This window comes from Typopeltis vanoorti, chromosome 12, assembly GCF_054136105.1.
Source record: "Typopeltis vanoorti isolate ZY-2024b chromosome 12, IOZ_Tvanoo_1.0, whole genome shotgun sequence".
Lineage (NCBI taxonomy): Eukaryota > Metazoa > Arthropoda > Arachnida > Uropygi > Thelyphonidae > Typopeltis > Typopeltis vanoorti.
In genome coordinates this window covers 24079958-24097236 of record NC_143560.1, presented here as the reverse complement: position 1 = coordinate 24097236, position 17279 = coordinate 24079958, and the positions used below count along the sequence as shown (strand labels likewise).

General features: G+C 36.2%; 1 protein-coding gene across 1 annotated transcript in view; it reads left to right on the top strand.

Moving 5' to 3' along the window:
- Positions 1-17279, top strand: part of LOC150100631 (fibrillin-1-like) — a 1594375-nt gene that overhangs the window by 406374 nt on the left and 1170722 nt on the right. Inside the window, exon 17 of the mRNA XM_090401848.1 lies at positions 13128-13253. Within this exon, the coding sequence (XP_090257974.1) occupies positions 13128-13253 (126 nt within the window). The remainder of the gene's footprint in view (positions 1-13127; positions 13254-17279) is intronic.

The window sequence follows — 17279 nt, the reverse complement described above, 5'->3', positions numbered from 1 at the left end:
CACACACTACATCGCATACGACCTATGACTGAGCATCTGCAATGATCGCTAAATCATAAGTAGTATAGAAATAGAATTCACGGCACAACATAAATTTAAAAAAATGAATTTTAATTAGGAAAAGATTTTTGGAAATTTTTCTAGTGTTTTTTTCCTTTTTCTTTTGGAGGGGGCCAGGGCCCTTTTGGCCCCCACCCTGGGTGCGCCACTGGTGGTGGGAAGGTTTTTGAATGTATCTGCTTGTGTGAGTGGGTTTTCTATATACAGTGTTCTATAAAAGTTACAATTAGGAAGGCATGTTGCTAAGGTGTCTAGGAAAGGTAAACTATTGTTATTTTCCTTTTCCATCATAAACTGGATTCCTGGATGTAGACTATTGAGGTTACTGAGTCTAATGTGTCTGGCCATGAGGCCAAATAGAGAACATATCATCGGTGTTTCAATAAGGAAATACCGTGAGTTGGCATATTTAAATAAATTATAATACTGGAATTAACTCATGTAAAATATTATTTATTAGTATAATTTTCGCCTGAGTATCAAAGGCATCTTCAGTACAAAGCTAACAGAACAATAACTGACAATTCCAAAAGGCTAATGTAAGGTAACTAAAAAAGTCATTAAATTTCCTAACTTATTAAAAAAAACATAAATAAAAAATAAAAAATAAATAGATAAATAAATAATTAAATAAAATAATATATATATATATATTATTTTATTAGCTGATTTAAAAAGCACTATCTCCCATAAAGGGGATAGACATAGACCATCGGATCTGTTTAAGTTAGGAGAGTGAAGTAAAGTTTCACATGTTTCTTTATAAAGCTGTTCTACGAGGAACCGACTTTTGTGAAGGACTCTTGTCTTGTTCCAATGAACTCTATGTCTAGTGTCGATGGCATGCTCTACAAGTCCAGACTGTTCAGGTTTCAAGGTATTGAATATAAGACTTGTGTTCTTCTAGCTGAATAAAAGCAGATCTTCCTGTTTGTCCGAAATAAGATAAGCCACAAGAGCAAGGAATCAGATAGACACCTGGATATTGAGAAGTGGAAGCTTGTCCTTTGGGAGAAGTGAGAAAGGTGGAGATTTTTCTGAATAGGCAAAAGGGAACAAAAATATTTAGTGGTATTAAAACTTTTGCTATGCAATCACTAATGCCTTGCACATAAAGGGATAGGAATATGAGTTGTTTGTTATGTATTTGAAGAGGTGGAGATACCAAAACTGCTCCAAGCTCTTTTGATGAAAGAATTCTTATAACCATTAGATAAAAAAGTGGAAGTAATATGTTGCAATTTTTTCTGTAATAGCTCATCTGAAGAACATAAGGAGTTGGCCTGATGAACCAGTGTTTTAATAGTTCCGGTGTTTTGCCTGGGATGATGATGAGATTTAGCATGAATATAATGGCCTGTATGAGTCTTCTTCCTAAAAATGATTCACTGTGAGCCATTCTAGAACCATTACTAATGTCTGTGATATGGACTAGTTATCAATGTTTCCGGCCGTCCACTAACAGACAACAAACACTTTGTTTTATCAAAAGGACACAATTTTGCCATTGCTCCAAATAAGGTACCCTGATGGATTTTTTCATAGCATAGATAGAGGTATTTTATTCTTATCCCAAAAACAGCAACAGGACGCATTTTGAATGTGCAAAAATTCTTTTTAATGCCAAGCCTCCTCGTCCTATTCTCTCTTACTCTGAATTTAAAGCAGTGAAATAACTGAATAATAATAATAATTTATTATGTATATAATAATTTATAAATTATAATAATTTATTATGATAATTCTTATGAAAGCTGACAAAGGAAAGGTTGTCCCCTCACATCGGATTCTACTGGTAGTCAATTAAAAAGACTTAATTCTCTTATAGATATATACATTGAATGAAGATCAAAAGAAAACACTCAAAACCTTCAAAACTTGGTTTTATTCGTTGATCAGATATTTGTAAATGATATGCATGAATTGTCAACGAGTTTCACCAGCTATTCTGTCTGGCTTCTTCAGGACAAGTATAGTGGTACACACTAATGTTTACTAGTAAAAAAGAAGAATGGAGTAACACAGTCAAATAAATTAAAACTGACATTTAACATCACAAGCATGGAATGGGGTGTCTCAGTCATTGTTTATCGAGCGCGTTATATAGTTTTTAGCAAAATGAAATTCTGGTAAGTTGAGTGAACTTATTAGGCTTTTCCAGATGTCTTCAGAATCATTCCTTGATTTCTGTTTAGATTTTATCCAAAGCGGAGTACAACCGCAGCTTCTTTGAAGTTTCTACATTGAAAATCTTCTTCTATATAAGGCATGGAGCTGTTATCCCAATCGATGGTGTGGTTAGAGATCGAGAAGCGATGGGCTAACCCTGAAGTATCTGTTCTGTTGTTGTTTATGTCCCCTATATGTTCTTTTTTTTTGAATTTCCAGGCTTCTTGATGTTTGGCGTATGTAATTTAATCCACAGGAACATGGGATGTTGTATACACCTATGTATTTGAAGAAGGCATTAATGTCTTTTGGAGATCTTAAAATGTGGCATATTGTTTTGACAGGTTTGAGAGCAACTCTGATGTTGAAAGACTTAAGGAGTTTGGCTAAATTGTTGACACTGAGCCTGCATAAGGGATGACGATGGGCAATGTATATTGCGTGACAGGAGGTTGCTGCTGTGGAGGGTTTCTATGAAGAATCTTTTTTGATTATATTTTTTGGGTAACCGTTGTTTACTAGGGTTTGAGATATGAGAGTGAGTTCATCAAGGAGATCTTTTTCTTCTGAGATAATATTGGTCGCTCTATTTTTAAGCATATGTATTATGCTGAGTTTTTGTGCAATATGGTGAGATGATTTGAAGTGCAGGTAACGTCCAGTGTCTGTTGGTTTTCAATAGATTGTGAGCTGGATTTGTCCATTCTCTTGTTTCTTTATCAGTGTATCTAGAAAAGGCAATTGGCTATTCTTTTCATGCTCTAATGTGAACTGTATTTTTTGGTGGAAGGAATTTATTTTTGTAAGGAAATCAAATAAGGTAGTTTCTGTGCCTCTCCAAATTATGAAAACATCATCTATGTATCTCCATGAAACCAATGGCTTTGGATTTAATTTGGAATGTATGTCTAGTTTTTCCATGAACAGATCAGCACAGGGAGGTGATAAGGGACTGCCCATGGCTAAGCCATCAAGTTGTTCATAAATTGTGTCATTCACTTTGAAATAATTCGATTTGAGGCAATGGAAAAAAAGCTGAGCTGTGTCATGTGGATAGAGATTGTCTAGGATCTTGATAACTTCTTCGACAGGTACATTGGTAAATACCACGTCTAAGCTTGTGAGGTTGTCTGTTTTTAAGATGGAGATGCCTTTTAATTTTTCAGTGAAATGCTTAGAATTCTTTATGAAGGAATCTGATTTTTTTATATTATTTTTCAAAAAAGGTCGACAATCAGGCAGAGTGGAACTCCAATTTTGTGGGGACCAGGAGAGGTTTGGGCAGTTGAGCTTGTCAAGTACAAGAAGAATGATTGTTATGGGAGATTTTAAACACAGCAGTATAAGTTGGGAAAACGAAAATGCATGCAGTAATAAGGGAATGAATTTCTAGAATTCTTGAGGGACAAAATGTCTTAAGCAACATGTAATAGAGGGAACAAGAGGTTCAAGAGTTTTGGATTTGGTCATAGCATCAGAAGAGCTGATATTAACTAGATGACATCTCTCCTCCAGGCAAGACAGGATATTTAGTAGGGTGTTGTTACAAGCCAAGGAGCACAGAGGGTGGGGAGCAGGAGATGTTTAGCCATTTGAGCTTGGCAATGGCAAAAAGAATGATTGTTATGAGAGATTTTAACTACAGCAATATAAGTTGCTGTAGTTAAAATTCCATTCTCTTATTGCTACATGCAATAAGGGAATGGAATTTCTTGAATTCTTGAGGGGCAAATGTCTTAGGTAATATGTAATAGAGGGAATAAGAGGTTCAAGAGTTTTGGATTTGGTCATAGCATCAGAAGAGCTGACAATAACTGAGATGACATCTCTCCCACCAGTTGGAGAGAGTAACCATGTGGTTTTGACTTTGAAGATGAATAGCCATGCAGGAATATCAAAGAAAATGGAATGTATGTGGTATTATAAGGCGGGTGATTATAATAGTCTTAGTTATCAACTTGAGGCAGTTCCATGGAGGGCAGAATTGGAAGGCCAGGATATCATTAGTGCTTGGGAAATTGTGAAGGAATATTTGTTAGCAGCAATAGTAAGCTGTATTCCACAAGTGAAGAAGAGGACACAATTTGGTGTAAAGTGGATGACAAGCAATATGAAACAGGAACTGCAGGTGAAAGAGAGATTATTGAAGAGATATAAGGAGAGGGGTGGAGAGCAGATGCATGAAGAATATAAGACTCAGGCCAGAATAGTGACTAGTATGGTGAGGAAGGCAAAAGTTGAATATGAGAAGAGATTGGCACTAAGATCCAAAGAAAATCCTAGGGAATTTTTTTTTCTATGTGGCCAGTACAAGGAGAAATGATCGTGGAAGAATTACATTCTGGGATAAAAATGGGAATAGAGTGACTGATGCAGAGGACATAATGGAGTTGTTCAATGATCACTTTATTGGTGTATTTCATCCTGGAGAAGAAAGTTTTAATACTAGAGGGGTGGGCAGGTTCAAGATATAGAGCTGCAAGAGGAGAGTGTGTTCCAAATACAGAGTACTCTGGATGTCAGTAAAGCAGTAGGACTCAATGGTATTTCACCACGAGTTTTGAGAGAATGTGCTAAAGAACTGACAGCTCCTTCAACCTGAGTTTTCAATGAAAGTCTGGTTACAGGAAAGGTACCCATGAAATGAAAATGAAGGGAAGATAAGAGTGGTAGCTGATTTGAAGGTTCTAATTATAGGCCAGTTTGTGTGTCATCAGTAATTGTTAAGGTCTTTGAGAAATTAGTGAGGGAGATAAGGGAAGATACCCTTATCTGCAGCGCTGGGCAGATAAGGGTAATGTTATCTGTGAGAATCAACATGGATTTGTTAAGGGGCGCTCTTGCTTAAGAAATATGATTGGTTTTATAATAAAGTGACAAGAGCAGTTGATGAAGGAAAGTCATACACTGCAATATTTTTGGATTATGCAAAGGCATTTGACAGGGTGCCACATGATAAGCTGATCTTTACACTACAGCACATCGGTTTAGAAGTTGGGTTAGTCGACTGGATTCAGGATTGGCTATCTGATAGGTATCAGAGAGTTCTGTATGTTGGGGCATTATCGAGGAAGCAGAAGGTTACAAGTGGGGTTCCACAGGGCTCAGTACTGGGACCTGTATTGTTTAACCTTTATATCAATGACATTGTCAATGGATTGCAAGGGGATGTTCAGTTTTTTGCAGATGATGTGAAGCTGGGTAGGGTTATTAGTAATAGTGTAGATGTGGCGGCCCTGCAAGAGGATTTGAATGAACTAGACAGGTGGGCATATGAATGGGGTTATTGGTTCAATGCAGCAAAATGTAAAGTCTTGGGATACATTGATGGGAGGCTGCATATTCGATTGGAGGAGCCGTACTGGAGGAAATAGGGAAGACAAGAGATCTGGGGATGATGATCGATAGAAAACTAAAATTCAGGGGTCATATTGCAAAGGTGGAGGTGGTGAAGGCAACCCAGAGGATTGCTGCAATATTGAGAAGAACGCTGACCTGCAGAGATAGAAGTGTTATTATTCTGTTGTATAAGACTTGATCAGAGCACACTTAGTCTATTGTTCTCAAATTTGTTCCCCAGTATTTGAAGGGGATGAATTAACTGTGGAGAGGGTGTAGAGGCAGATAACAAAGATAGTTTAAGGACTATACAATGCTAATTATTAGGATCAGCTGAGAGAATGTGGACTGCAGAGTTTGGCTGATGGAAGAAGGAGAGGTGATATGATCGAGACTTTTAAACTGTTGAGAGGCAGTTACAGGGTGGACACTATCTATCTCAATGGCTTTAACAGGCCTTTAAGGCCTGTTAAAGCCATCCTCCAAGCAAGCTTGGATTTCGTAACCGAAATACGAGGATAGAATGGTCACTCCTATGCCTTGAAGTATTCCTGGCTGTATCCCTGTGTGTTCACGGGACCGGTTTGCCTGCTTGCAGGATGAAAAATGCCAAATAAACTGGCAGGAAAAAACCTGCTGTCCACGCCCAAGTCCAGATAACTTGGCTTTGGCTGAGGAAGATCCTTCAGCTCCTCACGTCGTCGACGGGAATCGAACCTAGGACACTCCTTCCCCAGTCATATGGTTGCGAAGCGCAAAGTCACTAGGCTAACTGCGCGGACACAGGGTGGACACTGGGGAGTTCTTTCACCTGGTGCAGCAGCAGGAAGGAGCGATGACAAGGGGTCCATCCCTGGAAAGTACGATAGAGTGGTCAGAACAAGAATGGTCAATGAGTTCAAGTAGTGGTATGATAGACTTTGTGTTTCCTAGGAAGTACCTTCCACGATGATTCTCTTGACTTCATGGAAGCCTGAATAATAATAATAATAATAATAATATAGTTACACTAGCAATTTTCCAGTAACAGATAGTCTGATACCTCCTTTAGCGAAAATTACGACAGCACACTTGAATTTCTCGGGACCATCTTTAGTTTACTGGACTGACAAGTATGGTGTTCCCTGTGTCACAACACCATATATTGATAAACCTGTTTCATTTATACTGTACTGTACTGCACTGTTGAGCCTGTAACATTTCTACCTGTACTTATATATTGCATTATATAATTTAATTCATATTTTTGTACTTAATACCTGTTTAATTACTAATACCTGTTTAATTCTGTTTCATTGATACTAACAAACTTGTACTGATCGTTTATACAAATGCATTTCATTTATTCACTTAATTCACATTAATTTGCATTTAATATTTAAGTTTCTGGTGGTCTATGATATTTAGATACTTGGTAAGGTATAATTAGTTGTGCAAAGGTGCGCTTATTAATTATTATTATGCAACTCTGTTGGTCCAGCCAAATAGTTAATCCAGCAAAGCTCTTTGCACCAAGAGTACCAGAAAACCAGTAGTATACCTGTAATACTTCTTTGTCTGTTGAAGCTGGTTCTTCTAAAGCCATACTTTTTCTTTTCAGCCTGACTGTTGTAGCCGCTACCTTCTTTTCCATCACTTGATCAGCTGTTGGTGAAATTATTCTAAGTTTTATTAATACATTTCATGTTATATTTTCACCATATAAGAAAAAATTTATGTCACAAAAAGGAAGGTTCAGTAGAAAAAAGTCATGAATTTTACTATTTCTTCTGTTGCTTGTTATTATTTCTGAAATAAACTGTCTTAGAAATACTAGATAAAAAATCCTCTCTGCCAGGGAAAGAAGCAGAATGCTTAGTTAAAGATACCAAGTAATTTTAAACTTGGTTTTACTCCATTTTTCCCAAGTGAGCAAACAGACATAATGTCAAGTTTGCGCCTGCAATTGATGCAAGACTAGCTGATCCCACAGGTAGTGCAAGACCAAGGCAACTTGTGGTAAAGGTGGAGCAAGTTCTGATCACTAATCTTAATATTTACCCTTAATGCCAAAACACATCTCCAAGAAGGGGATGTATGATGTTTTGTATTAAAGGCAAGGGGCCACTACCCAGACCAGTTTCGACCTTTATTGAGGTCTCATCAGTGGGAGCCAGGCTACAAATACTAAGATTTTAGTAATACAGAGCTTATAAGTATTTTACCAAAACAAGTTACCATAAGGTGTTTTAACCTTATTAAATAAAAATCTCAGGAGGAGATCTAAATGTAGAAAGTATTTTTAACTTGGGTATAATTATGTTAAAGATACCAAGTAATTTTAAACTTGGTTTTACTCCATTTTTCCCAAGTGAGCAAACAGACATAATGTCAAGTTTGCACCTGCAATTGATGCAAGACTAGCTGATCCCACAGGTAGTGCAAGACCAAGGCAACTCGTGGTAAAGGTGGAGCAAGCTCTGATCGCTCACTTGGGAAAAATGGAGTAAAACCAAGTTTAAAATTACTTGGTATCTTTAAAATATTTTCTACAAGCAGAATGCTTAGATTAATCTAACTGCTATGAGAAATAAAAGAAAGAACATTTTTCTAGAAATTATACTCAAGAGTTCCAAGCATCAATGCAGCATATACCACAATGTCTTGATTCATTTTCATCCATTTGATTGATTAGCAGGACATTCTATACAGAAATATTGATATTTCTTTTGCATGCTGATACAGTATTTGTGTACAAATAATTTATTAGTTTATAATATTCACAGCTGCAGTTTTATTATCAAAAACTTATCTGATACAGTTATCTTGCAAAGAAATAATGATTTGAATTACAAAAACAGTGTAGATGTGTTACATAGGTGTTCAACTTTTTTTGATGAATCACATGAGGAATATGTACTTATACATTTTAGTGTAAAATGGTAGTAAAAGTGGTAAAAGTATATCTACTTCAAAAATGCATCATATCAAAAATAGCAATAAATATGTTTATTTTCAAACATGCAGTGTGAAAATACCAATTAAGAATAAGAATAATATGTAGTATTTACTTTTTTCAGTGGTGATGATTTAATAAACAAATATTTATTTCCAATGTTTTTCTTTCTTTCTTTTGAAAAAAGAAAAAAGAATATTTTTTTGCCTATTTTTGCTGCATAAACCTTAAAAATAATTATAAGAATGATATTAATTACTTGCATGCTATGCAGAGAGCTTGGCTACATAAGTTGTTTCATAATTGTTTGTTTTGATTTGATACATAATGTGTGAATCTTGGAAATGGTGGTGGTGGGAGGGGGGAAGGGCATAGCATCATGACATTATACATTGTTATAAATGTCATGGTTTTCTTTTCTGTAAATCAAACAAATACAAGTGTGGAAATTATAAGCATTCTGTGAAGTGATTTATAACTATAATTATAAATTAACAATGAACAAGACTTAATATTTAACAACCTGAAACTGCCTAATACATTAAAGATTCATCATGAGAAATCCCCTTGCCATACGTACAGCTCATCATATCATGCCTTAATTAAATGCATTCACATTCTTTTCAGACACCACACTCTCAGTTAACACATTCCAATCATTCCACACTCTCCAACCAAAAAACTTGCTTCATACTCCTTTGTTCACGACCTTCTCATACAACTTTCAGGGATGACCTCTCCTCCCCTCCTTCCCAACAATTCAATCCATTCTAGCTCTTATCTATCAACTGATCATGTGACAATCTATCTAAAGCCTTTGCACAATTTAAGTATACTACCACCTTGCTCAAAGCAGCTGTCACCTATTATAATAGGGGAATAGCTTTAACATCATTTGCTAAAATGATGTTAAAACATAACATCATTTTAGCAAATCACTGCAGTCCACAAGATTGGTATTCTATTTGATGGACATCAAAGACAATACCAATCTTGTCAACGTGTTTCTGAATCTTGGTTCTTATTAACCCCTGCAATACTTTAACCATAACATACCCAACACACAGACTGGCTTATAATTTGAAGCCTGAGTTCTCTCACCTCTCTAATGAAGCGATACATTCTTGTCTTCGTTCCACTGCTTTGGAACTTAACCCATTGGAAGACTCATATCAAAACAAACATACCAAGGCAGATGTCATCTTGCTATCATATTCCCTTAAAACATGTGGTGATATAATTCATGAAGTTTCACAGCCTTATTAACATGAAGTTTGTTCAGTTCCCCCATTTACCTATTCTTCACTCATAGTCAGTCTCTCTGCCTCCCATTCCATTACTCTCAAACTCCACATGATGTCACATTCACAAGGATGAAATAACTTTGTGAACTGTTTGTTTAATATCTTAACTACACTTGTGTCCAAAACCTACAGGCAAACACTATTTCTGAAGATTACAAATTCAGATGAATCAGCTTGTGGCAATTTGTATAACTGATGATTTCAAGTAGAAAGTGGATCACATTCAGATTTTTGAATCGTGTACAAAGAGGTCACATGGTAGCACTCATCAAGATGAAAGGCAAAAGGCTGTGCTAAGCAAATTATGTTTGAAGGAATCACTTTTCATGAAGGAATAAAGTTGCAAACTTGGATGTCTTGTAATATCTCAAAGCCATCATCTAGATGATTTCACTTGGATAAAAATTTTTGGAAAGCTTGAAGAAGGCAACAGAATTACTGATATTCCTAGAGAGTTTGCCATCTCACATAGCATTGGGCAGCATTTCAGAATGTGTTATAGACGTATAGCCCTTTCAGTTTCCTATAAACTAGTGCCATCAATATGATAAGGAGCATATAATCTTTTCATCCTGAAGTGCATTACCTTACATTTTACAATATTAAATTGACAACCATTGCCTTTGCCATGATTGCCAATTTATTTAAATCATTCTCAAAGATATCTACATCAACTTTATCAATTATCGTCCTCCCAATTTTGATCCTTGGCAAAAAAGTGAATATTCCCCTCAAATCTTTCGCTATATCATTAATATACAAAGTAAAGAGTAGTGGTCTTAGTATAGAGCCCTGGGGCACTTCACTAGTCACCCTCATTTGCCTAGATTCCACTCCATCATACGCTACCCTCTGATGATTGTCTATCAGCCACCCCTCCCACTACCTGTCAATGCCACCACCACATATCCATTTCGATTTGCTCCAACTTATGTAATAGTTTTCCATGCAGGATTTTGTCAAATACCTTTTTCTTTATAAAATTCAGCATTATCATGATGTAGCCATTTCCTTTATCTAATGCCACTGTAACTTTATTATAAAATGTGAATAAATTACTGAAGTAGGATCTACCTTTTAAAAAGCCATCCTGCTCCCTATAGAATGTCATATTCCTATCTGCCCATTTTTGAATTTTATTTTTAACCAACTTTTCCAATACTTTAACCACCACTCCAGAGATACTAACTGGTCTGTAATTTGCTACTTCTGTCTTGGAGCTACTTTTATGCAATGGAATTATCTTACCCTTTTTCCGCTCCCTTGGAACCTTGCAAGAGCTGAGACTTAGATACAGATACTAACTGGTCTGTAATTTGCTACTTCTGTCTTGGAGCTACTTTTATGCAATGGAATTATCTTACCCTTTTTCCGCTCCCTTGAAACCTTGCAAGAGCTGAGACTTAGATTAAACAATTTCATCAGAGGCACCGCTGATTTCCTTGTGCAGTCTTGTAACACGTGAGCTGACATACCATCCAGGACCTATGCTGTATTCACATTGATAGGTTTCAGTATACTGAGTACCTCTAGTTCGTGTACCTCTATTCCCACATCAATATCTTGTTCTATCAGTAACTGCAAAGTCACCAACTGGATTATATACCCTTGCATAGTGATCACTTAGTATCAGAACTATTTTTTATGCTTCTATCACTATCCTACCATCAGCACTGATTAAAGTAATCTTTCCATAATCATTCTTTCAGTATATTATACTAGTTACCCTTCTTGCTTGTGTTTTATATTGCTCGTGAGCATGCTAATCACTCTTTTGTTTATATTCCTTACAGTGTTTTCTTTTTTTTTGCAGCTCCTGCTTTATATTGCCATTCATCCAGTTAATCTCTACTTTCTTTATCCTCCTTACCTTAGGTACACACTTTGATACTGACTCACTCAAACAATTCTTGATTGCTTCTCATGCACTAATAATATTCATTCCATGCAGTTTCTAATGCGATGCCACTGCTCCAAGTTGCCTTCTATGATTCTCATAATTGCCAGCTTTATAGTTCCTCATAAACTCTTTCTTTCTTGAAATTTCCACATGTTGAGGAACCTTCCAGGACAAGACTACATAATCACTTTCTCCCATCAAGGTAGGGTAGTTGCTGTAGTTATAGATAGAGAAGCTATTACCAGATCCAACACTCTCCAACCCCTGGTCCCTTCCCATCATATGCTGTTCCAGGTAATTTTCTCTTAGAAACCATATAAATTCCATTTCCATTTTGCCATGTGTCCTTTCCTCCTTCCAATCTATATCCCCATAGTTGAAGTCTCCCATGATAATTGCTTGAATTGCACTCTAATCTGTTCTAATTGTTGTAATCTGCCAATGCATGTCATCTACATATTCTTCTGGATCCCTAGGTCTATAGCAGTAATCAACAATATATTTTGTCCTGTTGTCCTCTATCTCACACCAGACTGCCTAAAATGAACCATTTCTCTCAGATTTACGATCTTCCTTAACTTCTATTTTAGTTAGTTGAAATTCTTCTGCTATCATTAATAATCTTCTCTGATAATACAATATCCGTTATATTCTATCCCCATAACGATGTCATTCTCTGATACCGAGGTCTCTCTGATGCCTATAATTTTGGGCCAAGTCAAGCTGACCAATGCCAAAAACTTTTCTTTATTTCTAATACTTTGGGCATTTGTACATCAATTTCAATATCCCCTTAGGCCCACAGTTATTCTTACATAATAGCATTACTTGCTCATTCATATTGGAAACCTGTGAAACTGCACCCAGCTTTTCATAATCATTCTTTCACTCATACTTATCTATCCCAATGCTAGCTATTTCTGCACACACTCATTTGTCCCTTGAGTCTCATCCCTTGAATATTTCCCCCTAGAGTTCTTTTCTATCATCAATAACACTCTACCTCATTTTTTACCATTTCTGTCTTCATGAAAAATATTATATCCTTCTATCTCTATTCCTGCCAGGATGTTATCCTCATCTGACTGCAGCATACTTATTCCAACAATTTTTGACTGAATGAACTCACTCAATCCAAAATGGGAGTTATTTTTTACATGACGTGTGGTGGAAAAGTGGAATGTGTTGCCATTGTATATTCTGAATGATCTAAGTTTGTATGAGTTTAAGGTTTAATATTATACTTGTCACTTGAATGAGATATCCCTCGATCAGTCTGTTAACCATAGATTCATTATTAGTAATATCATAGTCATAAAGTTATTATAGTGTTGCTTTCAGAATTGCTTATTTCTTAAATTAAACAGCAGTAAGATTGAGATTTTGATTCTTCTGTTAAATATATATTTTTATATTTAAGATATCAACGAATGTGACATAAATCTCTTGCTCTGTGATAATGGTCAGTGTCGAAATACTCCAGGGAGTTTCCAGTGCACATGCCGTACAGGATATAGGCATAACATACAAACAAATGTATGTGAAGGTATGTGCAGATTTTATTATAAGTTATTTAGTTTTTATTAATTTATTTAAGTTATTTTAGGAATTTTTAAATATAGTGCATGAGATATAAATTAAGCATAAAGTTATTTCTCTTGTTTTGAAATGTTATGTTATATGCTTTTTTAAGTATTGAAAAGTATTTATGGCGATTATCCATCGCAGGATAAGTTCCTACTTCATCTTCTATTGCAGGGATGTTCAACCTGTCGATCTCTTGTGTATTCCTCCTTACTTACAAATTTAATTAAAACTGAAAACATAATATTTTATTTATCATTATTTTGTATTATTTTTAATTCGCTTTAAGTGTATTGCTATTGTTTATTTATTTTTCGTTAAAATTGTTAAATCAGTAATTTTCTTATAAGTCCGGATAAATGAATTAATTTGGATCAGTGGAAGTCAAACAGCGAGCCGAGTGAATACGATTATAAGCAAAGTGTAAAAACTCGATTGTAGCTTAAATATTAAATATTCCAAAGCACATTACATTGATTTTTTACTTAGGTTAAGTCCCACGTGAATATTGTAAAAAAATAAACTTTGTTTGTCTCGGTATAGTTTGTATTAGATGTTTTTGTAAATAACTCTTTTGAAGCTAACTGTATATACTGTTTTAATAAGAATATGTTAGAGTGTTAAAAACAAAGGCAATGTTTTTGTCGCCGAAGTTGTACATGCGGCATTATAAAAATTGTTATTGAAACTTGTATGTATGAGAAAGGCTTGCAGGCTCTAAGTGTAAACATCTCTGAAGTCAGTCAGAAAGAGTTCAAACAACTTTCCAGTGGCCGGCAACTTACAATCAAAAGAAAGCGGAGGAGAACAAAAGGCGTGCTGAACTTGAAACTTAAGATGAAAGACTCATACCAATTGTTTGGGGATTGCCAAACTTCATGCGAGGTCTCAGAGGAGGCCTAATAAAAAGGGACTGAAGCAAGCAGAAGGGGTCCCAGTTCCAGAATTGCTGTCAGAGAGGAGGCTGCCCATTCCAGAGAGACTGCCCGGATCCACGTTGCTTGAGAGAGGAGTTTCCCGCTTCCAGAAAGGAGCTTCTCGGTTCGAGACGTTGGTAGAGAGAGACTAAATTTAGAATTACAAGGTAGAGATAAAAATTTAATTGACATGTTAAGTTCAATAAAAACTTTCCAACAATACTTAATTTTATTAAAGAAAAATATAAATGACCGCAAATTTAGACATCTCCCATATATATTAAAATTTTTTGAACAAAATCAAGAACTGCTTCTCTATGATTTAAAAGAATTTATTCGTGAAATAGAATTAGTTGAGGAAGAAATAAATTCAAGATTTAAAGATTTTAATAAAACTGAAATGATTGTATCTTTTATCAATAATCCATTTCAAGAAAACTTGAACATCACAGAAATTTTAAATAAAATTAGTGGGCTGTTTGATATAAAGCAAGTTGAAGTAGAACTTGAGATAATAAACATTCAGAATAGTTTACATTTAAAATCAATAAACAATGAAGTCATTTGGAAGTATGCACATGAAAAATTCCCAATATTAACTGATATTGCGTGAAAAATTCTGTCGTGTTTCGGATCGACATACTTGTCAGAATCCGCTTTTTTCAAATATGACCATCATAAAAAATCAATTAAGAAACCATATTACAAATGATTATTTGGATGATTGTCTGCGATTGGCTACTTCTTCATATCAACTTGACTATGAAAATTATTGCAAAGTCCAAACAATGCCAAATTTCACATTATTATTATTATTATTAAAACAAGACCTCATGGAGTCAAAGACTCATCTAGGAGGTCCTTTTATCTTACACACACATCTCATCATACCGTGTCTTAAACACATTCAAACTACTTGCAGACACCACGCTCTCAGGCAGGGCATTCCAATCACTCACAACTCTGCACGAAAAAAACCTGCCTCTCACTCCATTACTCACACCCTCCTTATACAGTTTCCAGGGATGACCTCTGGTTCTCCCCTGATCTCCCACTATTCTCTGTAGAACTTCTCCACCATTGATCCTATAACAACCCCTTACCAACTTGTAGGTCTCTATCATATCTCCCCTCTTCCTTCTCTCCACGAGACTCTGCAAATTACATCTTTTCAATCTTTCCTCATACTCAACATTCCAGAGGTCAGAAACTACCTTAGTCATTCGCCTTTGGACCCTTTCCAACATCTCTTCATCCTTCTGAAAACCCGGTGACCAAATCTGGGCACAATAGTCCAAGTGTGGCCTAATCAAAGCCTTATACATTGGAACAAGTATCTCCCTACTTCTACATGTCAGTGTCCTCTGCATCATTCCCAGAAGTCTTTGTGTTGTCTTCACAATTTTGGCGATGTGTCCCCTAAATTTTAGATCCTTATCCACTATCACCCCCAGATCTCTTATTTCATCTACTTCCAACAATATATTCTCACCAAGCATAAATTCTGCATCCCATCTTTGTTTTCCAAATTTTAAAACCTTACATTTTGCAACATTGAACTCACATCCCCATTTGCTTGCTCAATCACTCAATTTATTCAAGTCTTCTTGCAAGGCCACAACATCTTCACTACTCTTTATGGTTCGTCCCAACTTTGCATCATCTGCAAACAACTGAATATCTCCATCCAAATCTTCACCAATATCATTAATATATAAGTTAAATAGTAATGGCCCTAAAACAGACCCCTGAGGCACTCCACTAGTGACTTTCCTTTTCCTGGATATTGCCCCCCCATACACAACTTGTTGATACCTATCAGATAGCCAGTCTCCAGTCCAATGCACTAATCTAATATCCAACCCCATCTGCTCTAGTTTGACTGTCAACTTATCATGAGGTACTCTATCAAAAGCTTTTGCGAAATCCAAGTATATTACTGTGTATCCTTCTCCTCTGTCCAAGGAAGCAGTCACTTTATTGTAATAAGTAAGTAGATTACTAAAACATGACCTCCCTTTTGCAAATCCATGCTGTCCATCAAAAATTATACCATTGTTGTCAACCCAACTCTGGATCCTAGTTCTCACAAGCTTCTCCAACAACTTAACCACAACACCTGACACACAGATAGGCCTATAGTTTGATGCTTGAGTTCGATCACCTCCTTTATGAAGTGGCACAATCTTGCCCTCCTTCCACTCTTTAGGAACTTGACCAAGTGCAAGACTCGTATTAAAAAAATATGTCAAGGCAGGTGTCAACTCTCTAGCACACTCCTTCAGAATACGTGGTGATATATTATCAAGTCCCACAGCCTTATTTACATCTAGTTTACTCAACTCCCCAAACACCTCTTGCTCACTTACAGTCAGTCTCTCCTCCCCATCATCAACTGCTCTTAATCTCTCCATGAAGTCACATTCACAAGATTGAAAGATCTTTATGAATTGCTCATTAAGTATCTCCACAACACATCCTGCAACAGCTGTCTTTATGCCATTTCCTCCAATCAATGTCATCCTTCCATAATCATTCTTTCTTTTGCTGGCTACATATCGAAAGAACTCCCTAGGATTCGTTTTGGCTTCATTAGCTAACTGCTGTTCATACCTCTCTTTAGCTACTCTCACCAACCAAGTCACCCTCCTTGCCTGGTCTTTGTAGACCTCATGAAATTGGTTACTTCCACTTCTCTTATGCTGTCTCCACAATGCCTTTTTTTTCTGTATTGCATGCTTAATCTCTTTATTCATCCATCTCACACCTACCTTATTTAACCTTCTCACCCATGGTATACATTTAGACATTGCATCTACTAAATAGTTTTTGAAAATCCCCCAAGCTGCATTGAACTCTTTTCCAGCTAACTCCTCATTCCATGCTACATCTGCAAGCTGTCTCCTGAGCTCTTCATAATCACCCCCCTTGTAGTTCCACATATACCCTTTTTTCACCGGGGTCCTTGCACTGCTGGCAACCACCCAGGTCACCTCATGGTCACTTTCACCAATTGGTGGATGATTTGACACCTCATTTATAATTACATCCTCCGATGAGATGATCAAATC